This window comes from Cetorhinus maximus, chromosome 11 (assembly GCF_964194155.1).
Source record: "Cetorhinus maximus chromosome 11, sCetMax3.hap1.1, whole genome shotgun sequence".
NCBI lineage: Eukaryota > Metazoa > Chordata > Chondrichthyes > Lamniformes > Cetorhinidae > Cetorhinus > Cetorhinus maximus.
In genome coordinates, this window is record NC_135889.1 from 25,374,482 (window position 1) to 25,393,491 (window position 19,010).

General features: G+C 45.4%; 1 protein-coding gene across 3 annotated transcripts in view; it reads right to left on the bottom strand.

The window, feature by feature from the left end:
* Positions 1 to 19,010, bottom strand: part of trpm2 (transient receptor potential cation channel, subfamily M, member 2) — a 327,556-nt gene that overhangs the window by 166,392 nt on the left and 142,154 nt on the right. For 2 of the 3 annotated variants that reach the window (XM_078551681.1, XM_078551682.1), the window contains exon 12: positions 7,174 to 7,533. In XM_078551681.1, the coding sequence (XP_078407807.1) occupies positions 7,174 to 7,533 (360 nt within the window). The remainder of the gene's footprint in view (positions 1 to 7,173; positions 7,534 to 19,010) is intronic. The other variant, XM_078551683.1, reaches the window with a different exon arrangement.

Below are 19,010 nucleotides of genomic sequence, written 5' to 3' on the forward strand. Positions count from 1 at the left end.
AAAAGAGGGATGTATAATGAGAACACTTTACAGCACATATGCTATGGTGAGTGCAAGTAGCACAGAAAGTGCAAAGAACAACTAGACTGATCCCAGTGGATGGGCTTGGAGGGAAAATGCAAGATACTCAACTATTGTCTACAGAGAAAAGTTTCTGGGGAGTTTCATTCCCCAGAGGAGGATAACTATTAGATTGGATAGAGGAAGTAAACAAAGATAATTCACATAATTAATTAATTAACACAGTAAATTACACCAGCAGTGTGCAGAAATGCATCGATTTGAAGAAATTTAAAACAGATATCAGAAAGAAATTCCTTTCCCGTGTTCCCAACTTATCCTTGGGTGCAGGGGACAAGAGAGGTGGAATAGGCTTTGATGGGAGAGTTAATGCACCAGTAGAATAGGCTTTGATGGGAAAGTTAATGCACTGGTGGAATGGGTTTCGATGGGACATTTTAGAATGGGAGGATATCCTTGACAGGGCAAAGATAGATCCATTTGGTTAGAGTTTAGAAGCAAAAAGGGGGATGATCACAGTAATGTGGGTATTCCATTTGCCTCCAAATAGTGAAAGAGAGATAGAGGAGTAAATTTTTAGGAAAATCACAAATGTGCAAGAAATATATATGGAGGACTTTAATTGCCCTAATTATTGATTGGGTTAAAGTTAGAATAAAGAGTAAGGAGAGGGAAGAATTTCTGAAATGCGTTCAGGAGAATGTCCTTGATCAGTATGCTCTCGGTATAATTAGGAAGTGACATTTCTGGATTTGGCGATGAGGATTGAGGTGGCCAAGTGGACCAAGTGTCTCTGGGAGAATAGTTGGTTAAGAGTGATCATTGTATTGTAAGGTATAAATTAATAATGGAGAAGGGTATGGAGCAATTTAAAGTAGAATGTCTAAATTGGACTAACTTCAATGGAATGAAAGGGTAAAACGGAACCAAGAATGGACAGGAAAATCTATAATGTAACAATTAATGAGATGTTTCAGGTACATGCTATGTACATTCCAAAAAGGGTAAAGGGGCAGCGAACCAAAGCCTTGCATAATGAGGGGGATAGCGGATACACACAGTGCAGAAGAGGCCCTTCAGCCCATCGAGTCTGCACCGGCATGTGAGAAACACCTGACCTACCTATCTAATCCCATTTACCAGCACTTGGCTCAAAACCTTGGATGTTATGACATTCCAAGTGCTCATCCAGGTACTTTTTAAAGGATGTGAGGCAACCCGCCTCCACCACCCTCCCAGGCAGCGCATTCCAGACCGTCACCACTCTCTGGGTCAAAAGGATTTTCCTCACATACCCCCTAAACCTCTTGCCCCTCAGCTTGAACTTGTGTCCTCTTGTGACTGACTCTTCAACTAAGATGCCAAAAAAACAAAAAAAAAGAGGTTAATGATGCATGCCAGGTGAATTCTTCAAGTGAAAACCAGACCAAATAGAATAAGTTGAGAGGAGAAGTTTTTAAAAAATTTATTCTTTCACAGGTTGTGAGCATCACTGACTAGACCAGCATTTATTACCCATACCCAATTGCCCTAGAAAAGGTGATGGTGAGTCACTTTCTTGAACTGCTGCAGCCCATGTGGTTAGCTACACCCACAGTGTTGTTAGTTAGGAAGGGAGTTCCAGGATTTTGACCCAACGAGATTGAAGGAATGATAATATAGTTCCAAGTCAGGAAGTTGAGTGGCTTAGAGGGGAGCTTTCAAGTGGTGGTGTTCCCATGCATCTGTTTCCCTTGTCCTTCTGGGTGGCAGAGGTCACAGGTTTAGAAGGTGCTGTTGATGGAGGCTTGACGAGTTGCTGCAGTGCATCTTGGAGATGATACACACTGCTGCCACTGTCTGTTGGTGGTGGAGGGAATGAAAGTATAATTTGGTGAATATGACCATGTCAGGCTGTTGCTTTACTAATCTGTGTGACAACTCTCCCAATTTTGGCACAAACCCCAGATCTTAGTAAGGAGGACTTTGCAGAGTCGATAGGGTTGGGTTTCCAATGTCTAGGTCGATGTTTCACTCCTTTTTGACTTTGACTGTAGCGGTTTGCTACAATTGAGCGGCTTGCTAGGCCATTTCAAATGGCATTTAACAGTCGACCACAGTGCTGTGGGCCTGGAATCACATGTAGGCCAGACCAGGTAAGGATGGCAGTTTTCCTTCCCTAAAGGACCTTAGTGAACCAAATCGGTTTTCATGACAAATGACAATAGTTTCACAGTCATCATTTTTCTGGGATTTCCTTTCAGTTACAGATTTCATAATTAATTGAATTTAAATTTCACCAGCTGCCTTTAACAATTAAATATGTTAATTAATGGCAACATAAAAGGGAACACAAAAATCTTCTACTGGCATGCACATAGTAAGCGAGTAGTAAGAGGCGGGGTCAGGCCTATTTGGGACAAAGGGGGTGATTTATGTTTCGAGGGTTCGAGGGGCATGTAAAAACTAGAATACTTAATAAGTGCTTTGTTTACTAACGAAGAAGATGCTGGTAAAATAATGGTAGAAGTGTAGATGGTAGAGATAATGGATGGGGTAAAAATTGAGAGGCAGAATATACTGAAAAAGCTGGTGATGCTTAGCGAGGATAGGTCACCTGGTCCGGATAGCTTGTATCCCAGTTGCTAAAGAAGGTGTGAGTGGACATACTGCAAGAGCTTGTCGTAATCTTCCAATATTCACTTGATATGGGGGTAGGGTGGAGATATTTACCAGGATTGTTCCAGGAATGAGGGATTTTAGCTACAAGCTTAGGTAGGAGAAGTTGGGGCTTTATTTGTAGCAAAGGAGATTGGGGACAAGTTTGCTAGATATGTACAAGATTATAAAGGTTTATATGAGGTAGGCAAAGAAAATCTGTTCTCATTAGCTGATGGCGCAAAAACAAGGCGACACAGGTTCAAGTTCTTTTCAAGAGAAGAACTTTTTTAGGCAGTGAGTGGTAATGACCTGGAACTCACTGTCGAGGCCGTTGGTAGTGGAGACAATGGGCCGTAACCTCTGACTAGCGTCGGAAAGTGCTGGTCCGGAGAAATTAGAAGAAATAAATACCTAGTTACCTGGCCTTGAAAATGACACTGCCACTTCCATTCACTGGAGCTACTTGAGGCCTGCATCGAAAGACTCGCAGACCCCAGCCAAGTGTAGATCCAGCGTATTCAAGGAGGCCATGCGCCCTTTTATATGTTACTAGCTGCAGTAAAGTAGGTAAGTTTAAAGGGCCAGGGAAATTGACAGGCCAGGGAGAAGATAAGTGTCTAAAGTAAGTGGATAGGTTTGGGGGTGTCCAAGGATTTGGGGGGGTGGTTCAGAGGGTGGTAGGGAGGTGTGGTCTGGATGTTGGCAAGGGGTTGGTTCCAAGGCTGGGGGGTGGGGTGGGGGGAGGTGATCCGGAGGTTGGCGGGGATTGGTGGTCAGGAGTTTGGTGGATGGGGTGGTGGTCCAGAGGTTTGTTGGGGGGGGAATGGCCCAGAGGTTGCCGGGGAGGAGGTGGCCTGGACGTTGGTAGGGTGGGAATGGTGGTCTAGCGGTTGAAGGGGTGGTGGTGGTCTGGTGGTTGGGGGGGTGGAGGGGGGGGTTGGGTTTTGGTAGTCCAGAGTTTGGTTGGGGGGGGTCTGGTCCTGAGGTTGGGGGGGTGGTGGTGGTCCAGAGGTTGGGGGGGTGTCCAAAGTTGGGGAGGGGTGTCTGAGGTCAGGGGGGCAACCAAGGTAGGGGAGGGCCACCCAGGTAGTGGGGGAGGGGTGGGGAGGGGGGTCCCAGGTCTGGGTGAGGGGTGTTGGGAAGAGTCCGAGGTCAGGTGGGGTGTCCGAGGTCAGGGGGGTCCGCGGTTGGGGGCCCGGGTGTTGGGGGGAGGGGTCTGTTCTCGGTTGGTGTCGTAGGTCAGGGGGATGGGGGGTGGCCTGTGGGTGGGTTGGTGGGGGGTGGGGGGGGTGTCCCATGGGGTAGGTCTTGGTCTTTATTATAGTTACTCAGAAGTTATGAGCAGTTTTAATCCTAACATTTTCTGGGTAGCTATTGGTATAACCCCAACGGAACCATCTGAAGTTTGTGAATTAAATTGCATTTTCAGATAGTTCCCAGCGCAGCGCAATTGTCCAGAGGAAGTTAGCACTTCTGGGCGATTGCCGTGCAAACCCTTACCTGGGAATTTGCTAGAGGGATTCCCCAGCGCATCTTTGGGATACCCCCTAAATCCAACGCAGGGGAGTGTGGAAGTTATGGGCCAATGAATGATTTCAGGAGGAAATTGTATGGGCACTTGAGGGTGCTTCTGAATTCAATTCTTGTGTCCCTGTGTGCTAAATTTGCAGTCTGTGGAGATTGTAACATTTAAGGTACAGGATGTTCCAATGTTTGTTACATTTGTTCCTGCCCAATAACAAGGGTGGGCCCCTCTTTGAGTGTTTTGATAGGCCACCAGATCAATTCAAGGGTCAGTGAACAACAGTTGTCAGGGTTGAGGGAATCTGCCAACCAAGAAGCATCACAGACAAAGGGACAGAAACAGGTCCCAGTTAAATAAAGTTAAGAGAAAGGGCTGTGGGGAGCAGACTTTAAGGAAAGAGGGCCATTGAGGCAAAGATACTCCTTTGGAGCAGTGGTGTTCTGTTGGCATGGCAATAGATCTGAAAGTGTGCTCGTAAGCTATGTGTATACTTGGGAATTGAGGGAGATGGAATCTCAGAAGGCAAGATTGAAACACCATAAGGTGGGCCATTGTTAAAGCTGTCAGAGTGGGAGTGACTTTTTGAAAGAATGCCAAGGAGAGATCTTTGAAGATGAAGCTGGGAATCCCTCGTGAGACAAAAGAGTTTTACCGAGATTGTTTGACTTAGTGTTTACTGATGTCTCGATGGGTTCTTGAGAAATCCATGGACTCTCTCTTGGCTGCAGCTGTCATGGCATGGACTGGATGGGTTGAATGATCTCTTCCTGTGCTGTATTAACTCTATGGTGTTGTTGACTTTCATCCTTCTCTAGCAGAGTTTAAACCCTGGTCCCAGAAGTTATGGACCTGCCTCTATTCCACTGCATCAATCCATTACCCCGATTTCACTTTGAGAACCAAGGCCCCAGTGTTTTTTTTTACTCCTGGCTTGTTGCCATTCACAGCTGAGAAAGCTTTCCTGTGGGGAAGGCGTGGGGAGAGGCACCTCCCCATGAGGATTTAGGGTTGCCCAGCTGTGACTTTGATCTTGATAATATTTGCTTTTGGAACTGGTGCTATTGTCAGGTGTTTGCATTGCTAATGCGTGATCCCACAAGGAGCTATAGTCAAGGGGAACCAGTGAAAGAGATTGTCAGGTTACCGTGATTTGGTTGAATAACATGCCAAGCTGCAGTATTATGATTACAGCTCCACTGAAGTGAATAGTTTGTTACCATGTCTACATGGACAATTAATACTAATTTGAGACTCTGATAATTAGTAAGGAGTGAAAGAAGAGCTGAGGATGCTGATCTGGCTTATGAGCAGACACCGGCATTTAGTCCACAGTGAGAATACAGACTGACACACCTGCTATTGTTTGGAGAATTTCAGCTATGCAACTTTGGCTTTCATGCCTGCACTTCCTGCTAGCATTGTCTAGTTGGGACTTGCCAAGTTTGAATTACATTCCTCCATACAGTACAGTGTTTAAAAGCCAGCACGAACATAGGAGGAAGTGTCAAATCTCTTTTGTACCAAGTGAACAGGACATTTTTTCATGGTGTAGTTAGGGTGCATTTATTGCTGTTTACATATGCTTCACACCTGCTTTCCAACAATGGAGTAAAATAAGGCAGTATTGGTTTGCGAGGTCAAGTATTCCGTTCGTACCCTAACCTCAATTTTTCTCATACACCCTAACCCTTCTGGGTTGGCTGTTGGCAGCCCCCCTCACCATCACATGCAAATGCATCAATGGTTCCACTGACCCTAGTGATAGCCTGGAGCAGGGGTGGGGAGGTGGAGGGCTCAGGGGCAGGGGAGCAGGAGATGGTGGGGCTAGCCCTGAAGCAGCACATACACTATGAGGAGCTTGTCAAAACTTCTCACTCTCCATATGTGCACAGTCCATTCATCTTTTAAAACCTCAGTCTTAGTCAAGGGTCAAAACAGCTTCTGTCCTCTTCTGTCCTGTTTACATCCTTAACCTCTTACCTGGAATTACATAGAAATCACAACATGGAAACAGGTCATTCAGCCCAGCCAGTTCCTGTTACTGTTTCTCCTTTGCACATGAGGAGATGGTGATGAGTAATAATGTCACTGTGACTACTGATCCAGAGACCCACGTTAATTTCTGAGGGCATAGGTTAAAATCCTACCAAGGCAGCTGGTAGAATTTAAATTCAATTAATAACTTTGATCACCTACTATCATATAAACCCATCTGGTTCACCCACATCCCTTTAAGGAAGGAAATCTTCCATCCTTCACTCCAGAGCCATAGCAATGTAGTTGACTCTTAACTGCCCTCTGCCACGGCCGAGCAAGTCACTCAGTTCAGGGCAATTAGGGATGGGCAACAAATTCTAGCCTTGTCAGCGACATCCCATGAAAGAATTAAAAAAACAAGCTATATCCTATATGTCCCACATGGTTCTTCAACCATATGTTTAACCTATTCTTACATGTTGACATAGGCAACTCTACATTCCACAGCTTCTCTATGTCCTAAATCTATCACATTTAACCCTGTTTCTAAGGCACCTCTTTAACTGCTTCTGTGGATGTCTCACTGAAGAACCAGAAAAGGTGACTCCAACTGTAACACCTTTGCTTGTCCGTCTGCAAAGAATTCTCTGCAAAGCCTAATCTGGATGTGGCACTGTGACCTTGATTTTTAAATCCCTGTAACTCAGCAGGATTGGGCACAACATTGTCTTCTGGAGGCCTAGGTTCAAAGGCAGCCCAGATGGGACAGATAAAAATCTCCTTGTCTTCTGGGTGTAAGGGTCAGATGTGAAATGATTTTGAGTCAGTATCAATCCAATCAATCAACCTGTCCTGGAAATGTTTGATGGGATGGTATGAGGGAGCCTTACTGGGTATCTAACCTGTGCTGTACCTGCCCCGGGATAATTGATGAGACAATGCAGAGAGACCTTTATCTTGCATCTAACCAGTACTTACATTGAGAGTGATTACCATTCCCCAAGACTTACATTAACTTTTATAGGTGCGATAGTGAACTTTTTTCTCTCCTGTACGTCCTGTAGTTGCTTGTAGAGTGGCTCTGTGAATTCACCAAGCAGCTCCTGCAAGACTATGGAGACATGGTGAAGGAGGACGACATTCCTCTTGCCATCCACTCTATCACTGATCTGTGGCTGCTTTTCACCTTTCACCACTTTCTGCAGCTTCTTGTACAAGAGAGTATAGGGTGGGATGTTGTTGTAAAGTCGGACAAGGATCTCTGATGAGAGAAATTCTCTAAGGTTCACCCCATTCTCCAGGAAGAGTTCAACAAACCCAGGCTTATCACCAACGAGAGCTGCAAACATAGCTTGGTGGAGATGGGAGGGCTGGAACACAGAGAAATGAATTAGTCACTGGGTCGGCTGAATGTATACACAATAGAGGATTCTCCCTACCTCTGTGACCTCCTGCAGCTGTACAAGTTACCTCCAACTCTGCAGCTAGGCAAGTAATATATAAGACCCCTGAGAACATTTTGCTCCGAAACAGATATTCAACTTTGAATCCTATAAATGCAATGATTCCTCTGAGGAGGGGCCAGATCCAAGTCCATGTCGCAATCGATGGCTCAACTGTAAAAGGGGAAAGGGAGGAGAAAGTTCAAAAAGCAGTAGTGGTAGAGGATTCAATAGTTAGGGGAACAGACGGGGGTTGCTATAGCCACAGACGTGACTCCAGAGTGGTATGTTGACTCTCTAGTTCCAGAGTCAAGGTTGCCACTAACAGCTGCAGTGGGGAGGTTGAACAGCCAAAAGTTGTGGTCAGTATAGCTACAAATAACAAGGCAAAAAGAGGGATGAAGTCCTGTGGGCAGATTTCAGGAAGCTAGGAAGAAAATTAAAAATTAGAGACGGAATTTAATGTTCTCCCCGGTGGCAGGTTTGCTGGAGGGTCATCATTTCATCAGGTGGGAGAGTGGTGGAAGGCGACCCCGTCACCTCCCTGCCTCCACCCTGATTAAGTCCATGATGGGTAGGCCCATGGGTGGTCTTCCCACCCCACTGCCAATTGAGGCCTTTACGAGGCCAATCAATGCCCACTTAATGACCTCATCCCACCGCCACTGGTATTAACCTAGCAGCAGGCAGGGGGCTCACCATGCAGGGATCACACCGGCTCCCAGGGAGCCGCTCATTCTAAGGCACCCAGTGCTTGACTGGTGGACCCAGCACCAGACAGTTGGGGGGGTGGGGCATGCTGAGAGCTGCCGCACCCTGCTCTTCTTGCCAAACCCCCTAACCTCCTCCATGACTCCCACTCCACGTACGCCCCCCCATCAGTCACCTGTGCCTAGGGTCCATCCATAATCCTAGGCATTGGGTGGGTGTAGTATCGGCAGCAGCCATTGCCTGCCTGGTGGTGCTGCCAGCCTCTGATTGGGTGGCAGCCCTCTGCAGACACAACTTCCACCCACCCACCCCTCCTCAACCGAAATTCTTCATTCCTCTGGCCTGTTAAGCGCCTGATTGGCATTTAATTTGGTGGGCCTTCCCTAAAAGAGATGATGTGGGTCTCTCCCTGGCTCACCAGCCAGCAGGAAAGACCCCTGTCACTTCCATTAAATATCACCCTAGGACATCAAAGGTTGTAGTAATCTCTAGATGACAAGCGCTAGTGAGTACAGAGTAATAATGTAGATGACTGCATGGCTGGACAGATGACAAATGGTGCAGGAAGGAGGGCTTTAGATTCCTGGAGCAGAGGGGCCAGTGCAAGGGGAAATGGAATCTGAACAAGCCAGACAAGTTGCACCTCAACAGGACCAAAACCAATATCAGCGTGGGCTGGGGGAGGGGTTTGCTAATGCTGTTGGGCTGGTTTTAAATCAACTTGTTAGAAGGATAGGAACCTGAGCATAGAAGGGATAAGAGCAAAGTTTCAAATGAAATGCAGAAGATTAGTCAGTCTGGAAAGCAGAGAAAACAAAAGCTAGAAAATAGATAACTAAGAGTTAGTTGGTAATTAGTGATATGTATTTCAGTACAAGAAATTTAGTGAAGATGACAGAAGAGCTGAGGACATAAGTAGAAACTTGGAAGCATGATATCATAACTATTACTAAAACACAGCTTAAAAGAGGTCAGGAATGGCAGCACAACTCTCCCAGTTACAGGGTTTTCAGATGGAATAGAGAGGAGATATTACAGAAACAATTACAGCTGTGAAGAGGGATGATAATCTAGAAGGATCATCAAATAAGGCCATATAGATTGAACTCAGGGAATAGGGAGCAATCGCACTTCTGTGAGCGTACTATAAACCATCAACCAGTCTATATAGGCAAATTGTTGAGAATGCAGAGCAATGGACTGGATTTTATGGGGCCATTAATTGGCTTGATTAATCTGCAGATTGATTAATCTGCACCCATCTGGGAGGAAGTCATGCCTCCGAGAGCTGTAGCTCACTGATCCCGGCAGTGCCACTGGGAGCTGGGCTTGCAGCCAATTCGAAGAAGGTCATCAATGGAGCCCTAACTTTAAGGGAAGTCCAGGGTCTCACTAGGGCTAGCTTGGCAGGCCCTGGCAAAGGTGGTGGAGGTGCTGGGTGAGTAGGGCAGGGGGAAAGGGAAGCATGGGCATGGGAAGACTGGAGGCAGGGATTACCTAGACCAGTGTCAGGCTGTACACTTGGCATAGGCCTCTCCCAACATGGCAGAAATCCCAGCAGCAGCAGGAGGAGGCCCTTAAGTGGCCATTAATTGACTGTTTAAAGGTCTCAAATTGGCCCAGAGACAGGCGTGGTCCTTCAGGCACACATCTCACTGCTTGTAAAATTATGACGGGGGTGGTGATATGTGGCTAGATGCTGAGAATGACGCTGATGGCATGGTGTCCAATTTTAAAGAACCCACCACTTGCCAACCCATTCCAGGGGGCCGTAAAATCCAGCCCAATTGGGTCATAAAAATACAGGGATAGTAATAGTAATACCTACTGGGATTAAAATCATTGTAAAAGATATAGGCTTATGGTTCCCCACCAGTTGGTTTGCAGGCAGTAAAATTCCCGGATGGCTTTCTCAACGCCCTCCCTCCTGCCACACCCCTAGGCCGGCCTGGCCACTCTTGTGGCCTTTCAGTGGGCAATTAATAAACCATTTAAGGGCCATTTCCTGTCCAGCCTCAAAATTGAGGCTAGTAGGGGGACTTAAGGGACAGGGGCTAGCCCAGCAGATCACCCTGCTTGGGCCTTGGGCAAGGCACCTCCAACCTTAATGGCTTCCTGTCCAATTGGGTGCACCCCCACAAGGGTTCTACCTGCCACAACCAGCCTTTCCATCAAGATCCACAACCCCCTCTCCCCCAACCATCTTCCCAGGCCTCATCGTCCCATCCTGCCACGAGACCGCCCACACTTACCCAGTCCTGGACCTCAAGACTTTGAATCTGGGGACTGCTTGTGGTTCCAGTCCTGGCCATTGCCAATCAGTTTGGCCGGTAGCTCTGAGGATGGACTTCCTCTCGAGTGAGGGTCAGAGATCCTGCCTCCAGCCATAAATGGCTGCGGGCAGCTGGTTTTGGTGGGAATGCATTCTCCACTGACTCTTGGGGTGGCAAAGCCCACCATCTGAAAAATCCTGCCCATAGAGGGTGTAGAATCATAAAATGCATTCAGGAGAACTTTTATTTTCAGTATGTAGCAGCTAACCCAACAAAAGAAGGGTATATTTTGGATTTAGTTTTAGGAAATGAAGCTGGGCAGGTAACAATGGATGGGTTTGATGGTAAAAAACAGTCAATTAGATTTAGTGTAATTATGGAGAAGGAAAATTAAGCAAAAGTAAATGTTAGAAATCGAGGAAAGGCTAATTTTAAGAAACTGGTATGCGATTTGGCAAAAGTGCTCTAGAAACAACTACTTCACAGAATCACAGGATTGTTATGGTGCAGAAGGAGGCCATTCAGCCCATTGTTTCTGCACCGGCTCTCCAAGTGAGCATTATGACTCAGTGCCATTCTCCTGCCTTTTCCCCATAACCCTGCTCATTGCTTCTATTTAAATAATCATCTAATGCCCTCTTGAATGCCTGGATTGAACCTGCCACTACCACACTTCCAAGCAGTGCATTCCAGACCCAAACCACTCATTGTGTGAAAAAAAATTTCTTACATCGTATTTGCTTCTTTTGAAAATCACTTTAAATCTGTGCCCCCTCGTTCATGATCCTTTTACAAGTGGGAACAGTTTCTCCCTATCTACTCTGTCCATCCCCCACCATGATTTTGAACATCTCTATCAAACCTCCTCTCCAAGGAGAACAGTCCCACGTTTCCATTCTTTCTTTATAACTGAAGTTTCTCATTCCTGAAACCATTTTGTAAACCTCTTCTGCGCTCTCATCCTTCCTAAAGTGTGGTATCCAGGACTGTACACAATACTCCAGCTGAGGACTAACTAGCATCCTATACAAGTTCAGCATAGCCTCCTTGCTCTCTCCACCTGTCCTGCCACCTTTCATGACTTATGCACATATACACCCAGGTCCCTCTGCTCCTGCACACCCTTTAGAGTTTGTGCCCCTTATTTTATATTGTTTCTCCATGTTCTTCCTACCAAAATGAATCAGCTCACACTTCATGTGCCACCTATCTGCCCACTCCACCAACTTGTCTATGTCCTTCTGAAGTTCTATACTGTCATCCTCACAGTTTACAATGCTTCCATATTTTGTATCATCCGCAAACTTTGAAACTGTCCCCTGCACATCGAGATCAAGATCATTAATATACATCAGGAAAACCAGAGTCCCAATACCAACCCTTGGGGAACTCCACTACAAACCTTTCTCCAGCCTGAAAAATATCCATTGAGCATTACTCACTGTTTCCTAATACTCAGACAATTTTGTATCCACGTTGCTACTGTCCATACTTTTATTCCATGCGCTTTGGCTTTTCTCAAAAGTTATTTGAATGTAAATCAATGTCGGAGGAGTAGAAGGTATTCAAGGAGGAGATTAAAAAAGGCTCAGAACAAATATGTTCCCAAAGGAAAAGGATGTTACTCCCAAATCTTAAAGCCCATGGATGTCAAAGAGAATTCAGAATAGGATAAGGCAAAAAGAGAAGCTTACTGTAGCTGTACGGGGCTTAGTTGGGACCACAGCTGGGGGAGGATTTTCCCCTCATCGGTCGGGCCCGGGAGCGGCCACGCAATGGTCCGCTATCCGTGATCGGGCCCCAACTGCGATCTTACACTGACTGGCCAATTAACGGCCAGCCAGTGTGAATCACATGCTGAAACACTCAGCACTGCCTGGGTCAGGGAGGTGAGGAGGGCAAGCGTGGAGGTCAGCCCATGTGCACGGGTGCGCTCACAGAAAGCTCCCTGAAGGTACAGAGCTGCCTCGATGAGCTGAAGATTTTCCACATTAAAAATAAAATTTTGTAAAGATAAAGAAAACATGTCCCCTCATGTGACTCTGTCACATGCTGCAAATGAATTCTGAAAACTTTTATTTTATTTTTAATTAACATCGGAAACTTCATCCCGCCCATGGATGAGGTTTCCTCAAAAGTTGAAAGGCCGCTTGGCCTATTCACCCACCTGCCAACCTTAAGGTTGGACGGGCAGGGAAAAATTCTATTTAATTAATCGATTAATGGGCTAAGCAGCCCTCTAAATTGTTGGTGGGTGCACTGCCGACTTCCGCGTGTGCCCACCGACCAAAATATTGCGCGATGACGCCGGGACGCTGACTCGACGTTATCGCGCACTATTTCATGCTCATGCATGTTGGGCGCATGCCCTCATGCTGAGGTGAAAATTCAGCCCCTGGAGTATTGTGTGCAGTTTTGGACTCCTTACCTAAGAAAGGATATACTTGCCATAGAGGGAGTGCAGTGAACGTACACCAGACTGATTCCTGGAATGGCAGGATTGTCGTATAGTAAGAGATTGAGCCGACTAGGCCTGTATTCACTGGAGTTTAGAAGAATGAGAGGGGATCTCATTGAAACGTAAAAAATTCTGACAAGGATGGACAGACTAGGTGCAGGGATGATGTTTCTTCTGGCTGGAGGGTCTAGAACAAGGGGTCACAATCTCAGGATAGGGGGTAGGCCATTTAGGATTGAGATGAGGAGAAACTTCATCACTCAGAGGGAGGTGAACCTGTGGAATTCTCTACCACAGAGGGTTGTGGAGGCTAAGTCACTGAATATATTTAAGAAGAAAATAGGTAGATTTCTAGACTCTCAAGGTGTCAAGGGGTATGGGGAGAGAGTGGGAGTATGGTGTTGAGATAGAGGATCAGTCATGATTATATTGAATTACAGAGCAGGCTCGAAGGGCCAAATGATCTACTCCTGCTCCTATTTTCTATGTTTCTGTTTTAATGTCACGTAGTCAGATATGTCAGGAAGTTTGGATAGCCTAGGATTTGAAATAGAGAGGACTGAGGAAAGATTTAACTGAGGTGTATAAAATTACGAGTGGCCTAGATAGTCTGGATAGAAAGGTGTTATTTCTCATAATTCGCGGAGATGAAAATTAAAAGGGGGCATAGATCATACAATAATTGGCAGGAGTGTTGGAGAGTTGAGAATTCTTTTTATTCAGTGGATGTTGGGGATCAGGAACATGCTGTCTGAAAAGGTGGTAGAGGCAGAAACGCTCATTTCACTTAAAATGGATATGTACTTGAAGTGTTGTCACCTACAGGGCTGTGGAAAAAGAGTTGAAAAGTGGGATTAGGTTGGATAGCCCCTTTTCAGCTGTCACAGGCACAATGGATTGATATGATCAAAGCAAAACTGTGGATGCTGGAGAACTGAAATAAAAACAGAAAATGCTGGAAAAACTCAGGTCTGGCAGCATCTGTGGAGAGTGAAACAGAGTTAACGTTTCGAGGACATATGATTCTTCTTCAGAGCTGATTGATATGGCCTCCTTCTGTGCAATAAACTTTCTATGTTCCCCTGGGTTGGCCTCTTGAGGAGCCCTCACTTCCTTTACCCCACCACAAGTGGCAATGTTTTCAGCCATCTAGGCCCTAAGCTCTGGAATTTCCAACCTTAAATCTCTCTGTGCCTCTTTAACTCTCTTTCCTGCTAAGATGCGCTTAAGACTAAATTTCTTTGTTTAAACTTTGTCTCATGTAGTTCCTGTGAAGAGTCTTGGAATATTTTATAACATTAAAGGTGCTATGCAAATTCAGGTTATTCTTGTTAATTAAGAATATCAACCAGTAAATGTGGCATCGTTGATGGTCATTTCCAGCATCACACCACATAACACCTGCTACTCTGGGCTGTTCCTGCAATGTCCTGAGGTCAGTTAGAGGAGACTCATTGCTGTTGTTAAGAAATGCTGGCAACTTCCTGAAAGCCTCAGACTCTTGTCAGAAGAAACCAATAGGGAATAATTGGCTTCCTTTCAGTAGTGGGTGTACAACACATCACACAAACAAGCCACTCTGTCCTATTGGTCTATGCTTCACATGACCCTCCACCAATATTAATAATCTCGTTCCACTCTGTCACTCCTCTATTCTCTTTTTTGAAATTGCCTTGAGGGATGTGGATGTCGCTGGCAAGGCCAGTATTTATTGCCTACCCCTAAATGCTCTTGAGGAGGTGGCGGTGAGTTCCCTTCTTGAATCACTGCAGTCCATATGGTGTAGGTACACCCACTCCTTCAAATATATATTGAGCTTGGCTTTAAATGTGACAAAATATTAACTCCAACCATGTGGTAGCAAGTTCCTCATTCTCAACAACTCTCTGTGTAGAAATAATTATTCAGAGATATGGCTGTAAAAGTGATTCAGAAGTAGACACCGGGACTAATGTCTGACATCCAAAACTTCACCAAAAATAGCAGAAACTCGTGAGTATAATCATTCAAAATTTGGAAGAAAGGAAAAATCTTCCAGAAATTAGGAGGGTGCGCTCAATGGGACGGGAGGGAGAGACGTGGGTCAGGAGAGTGAGAAGTGGGAAGGGAGAGTGAGGAATGGGACTTGATGGAATGGGAGAGTGAAAATGGGATTACACTCTTAGTTCAGCCTGGGCCAAAGTTTCAACAATGCCACTGAAGCAGGCCAAGGTAGAATTTTTGGTAGCCATGAAATCTCAATGTTGGCAATGTCATACGTTGTGGATAATGACGAATCATGTGCAATTTTAACGTGGGTGCAGCAACAGAAACATGAGGTTGTATTTACACAGATCTTTCAAGGTGGCTGGAGAAGTTGAGAAGGCTGTTAGCCTATGGTACCTTGCTCTTTATAAGGAGAGGAATAGTTTACAAAAGCAAGGAGGTTATGCTAAACAATTATAAATCACTGCTTAGATTGGAGTGTTTTAACCAATTCCAGATACCACACTTTATGAAGGATGCCAAGCAGATAAGAGAGGAGTTTTAATAGAATGGTACTAGGGTTGATGGACTTCAGGTCTGCAGAGAAGCTGGGGCCTCTTCTTTGAGCAGAGTGCAATATTCAGCAGAGGTGTTCAAAATGTTGGATAGAACAAATACGAAGAAACTGTTTCCACTGGCAGAAGTGTCAGTAATTGGAGAGGAGGAGAAATATTTTTTCTGCTATGATCTGCAAGGCCTTGTCTGAAAGAGTGCTAGAAACAGCTTCAATACTAACTTTCAACAGAGAATTGGATGAATACTTGGAAAGGAGAAATTTTCTGGGCCATGGGAAAAGAGCAGCAGAGTGCAACTAATTGGATAATACTTTTAGAAAGATGGCATGGGCACAATAGCCTCCTCCTGTACTGTATCATTCTGTGAATACAGGGACAGTGGTAATGTCACTGGACCAGAAATCCAGAGGCCCAGGCTAATGTTCTGAGGAAACAAGAACAGAAAACACTCAGCAGGTCAGATGCTGCCTGCCCTGCTGAGTATTTCCAGCATTTTCTGTTTTTATTTCAGATTTCCAGCATCTGTAGTATTCTGCATTTTGATTAATGCTCTGGAGAGTCTGGTTCAAATCCCACCACAGCAGCTGGTGAAATTTAAATTCAATTAATTTATAAATTTCAGCAACAGTGAACATGAAACTATTGGATTGTCATGGATACCCATCTGGTTCACGAGTGCCCTTTAGGGAAGGAAATCTGCCATCCTTACCCGGTCTGGTGATATGCAACTCTGGGCCCACACAATGGGCAGAATTTTCCCTGCTCACTGGCGTCACACGTGTTCAGCGGCGTGAGCAGACAATATGGCAATAAGGCAAAAATCGGTTTCACGATGTCATGAAACCAGTTTGCGATCATCTGCTCAGCTCAGCCCCTGAATGGCGGGCCACGTTTGCTGCCATCGGAGGTCAGGAATCTCATTGTAATACATCTGCGTATCATTATAAGGCCAGCCTACCGGAATCATCATCCCATGCTGGATCGTCCGACATGTTTCACAACAGCACATATAAGGCGTGTGCCCTTGGCAGGCTTCACTTTGAGGGCAACTCGGAGGTTAGTGCACAGTAACATTGCGCAGTGCTCGTGAGGGTCACCTGTTGGAATTCAAGGCTGAGGCATGTTGGGTAGGGGACAAGGACAGATGGGTAAAACGTTGTTTTCTGCACTTAGTGCAAATCTGGGTTGAATCCGTTCAATGTGGTTGACTCTTAACTGCCCTCTGAATTGGCCAAGCAAGACATTCATTGTATTCAAATCAGGACAGAAAAGTCAAAAACGAATAAAACTGGATGGACCTTCCAGCATTGACCAAGGCACTGGAAACGACTATGGCACAACATACCCAGTTGACTTGGCAAAGTCCTTCCTTCTAACATCTGAGGGCTTGTGCCAGAATTGGGAGAGCTGTCCCACAGTCTGGTGAAGCAACAGCCATACTCACCACATCATACCTTACCTATGACCCAGAAACCTTCATCACCATCTCAGAGAATGTCCTGTCCCAACAGCAGGACAAACCCAAAAGAAGCACAGTCAGAAGTGGTTGCCTTGGAAGTCCTCAAATTTAACTTCAAATCCTATTAAGTCTTATGGCATCAGGTCAAACATGGACAAGGAAAGCTCCTACTTTACCACCTACTGTCCTCCCTCAGCTGATGAATCAGTACTCCGAGTTGCACACCATTTGGAAGAAGCACTTAGTGTCATGTGTTGTGTTATGTGCTCTGTGGTTCAACGTCCATCACTGAAAGTGGCACAGTAGCATCACTACAGATTGAGCTAGCCGAGTCCTGAAGGACATATCTACCAGACAGGGCCTGCAGCAGGTGCTGAGGGAAAACCCTATCTAACCTAACCCATGCCAGTCACAGATGCAAATGACCACTGCACAGTCCATGTGGAGACAAAGTCCCACCTTCACACTGAGGATCCTTCCATCGTATTATGTGGAACTACCACTGCATTAAATAGGATAGATTCAGAACATATCAAGCAGCTCAAAACTGAGCAGGGGTATCCTGAGAACATGGAGAATTGTATTCAACACAATCTGCAGCTGTTGTCAGACTCCTTCAACAGCACCTTCCAAACCTGCGAACCTCTACCACCTAGAAGAAAAAGGGCAGCACATGTATGGGAACACCACCTGAAAGTTCCCCTCCAAGCTACACACCATCCTCATTTGGAACTATATCAACATTCCTTCACTGTCGCTGTGTCAAAATCCTGGAACTCTCTCCCTAGCAGCATTGTATACCTGATGGACTGCAGCGGTTCAAGAATGCTGCTCTCCAGCACCTTCTCAAGGGCAACTGGGGATGGGCAATAAATGCTGGCCTAGCCAGCGAAGCCCACATCCCATGACTGAAAGAAAAAAAATATTCTATGATCATTTAAATACTGAACTGGGGGTGGACAATATCTAGAGGAGTAGCAGTGATAACAAAATCTGTTGTTACTTAAAGGAGCCATGGTGACACTGGAGCAAGCAATGAACCTAGGAAATTGTGGTGGCAGATTGATGACAGTGGCACACCTCAGGCAACCTGACGATAAACTCCACCAAACACAGATTCGGAACAGGTGGTCAGTGGCCAGCGATTCTCTGAGCACGCACTCTGTGGACCAAATTGTCCGTCATAATTGCTATCTCTTTTGCAGTGCAGATAGATGTTGAATGGCCTCTCCAGGTCAGCCAAGATAAGCTTCTAACATTTCCTTCCAGTTTCTTTATAATGTGCCACTCCTTTATTCACTTTCCTCACTGTGTTCTCAGAATGTATTCTGAATCTTAAAATCCTGGTCCGATTCTGTTTCCTCCAGGTTCACTCCCATCACCATAATGTCATGTCTAACTCACCTCACCTCTGCTTTCTTGTTTTCAGCCCCATTTATAACCAAGGCCTTAAAGGGTACAGAGTAAATTTGCTAGAATGGTACCAGGAACGAGGGGGTTCTGTTACCTGGGGAAACTAGGTTGTGCTTCTTTGAGCAGAGAAGGTTAATGAGAGATTTGACAGAGGTGATCATTGAAGACTTTCTGATAGATTAAATAAGGAAGAACTGTTTTGACTGGCAGAAGGTCAGAGGATACAAAATCAAGTAATTATCAACAGAACCAGAGGTATAATGCGGAGAATATTTTTTACTCCATGAGTGATGATGATTTGGAATGTACCGCCTGACAGGATGGTTGGAAGTAGATTCAATAGTTACTTTTAAAAGGAAATTGTATAAATACTTGGAAATTTTTTTAAAATCAGGTTTATAAGAAAAGTTTTGGGGTCTGGGCCTAATTAAATAGTTGCCAGTCTCTTCCACTTCTGCATAACCAGCCATATCCTCAGCCACACCATCACTCATCCATTATCTCATAGAATCATGGAAACTTATAGTACAGAATGCGGCCATTTGGTGCTT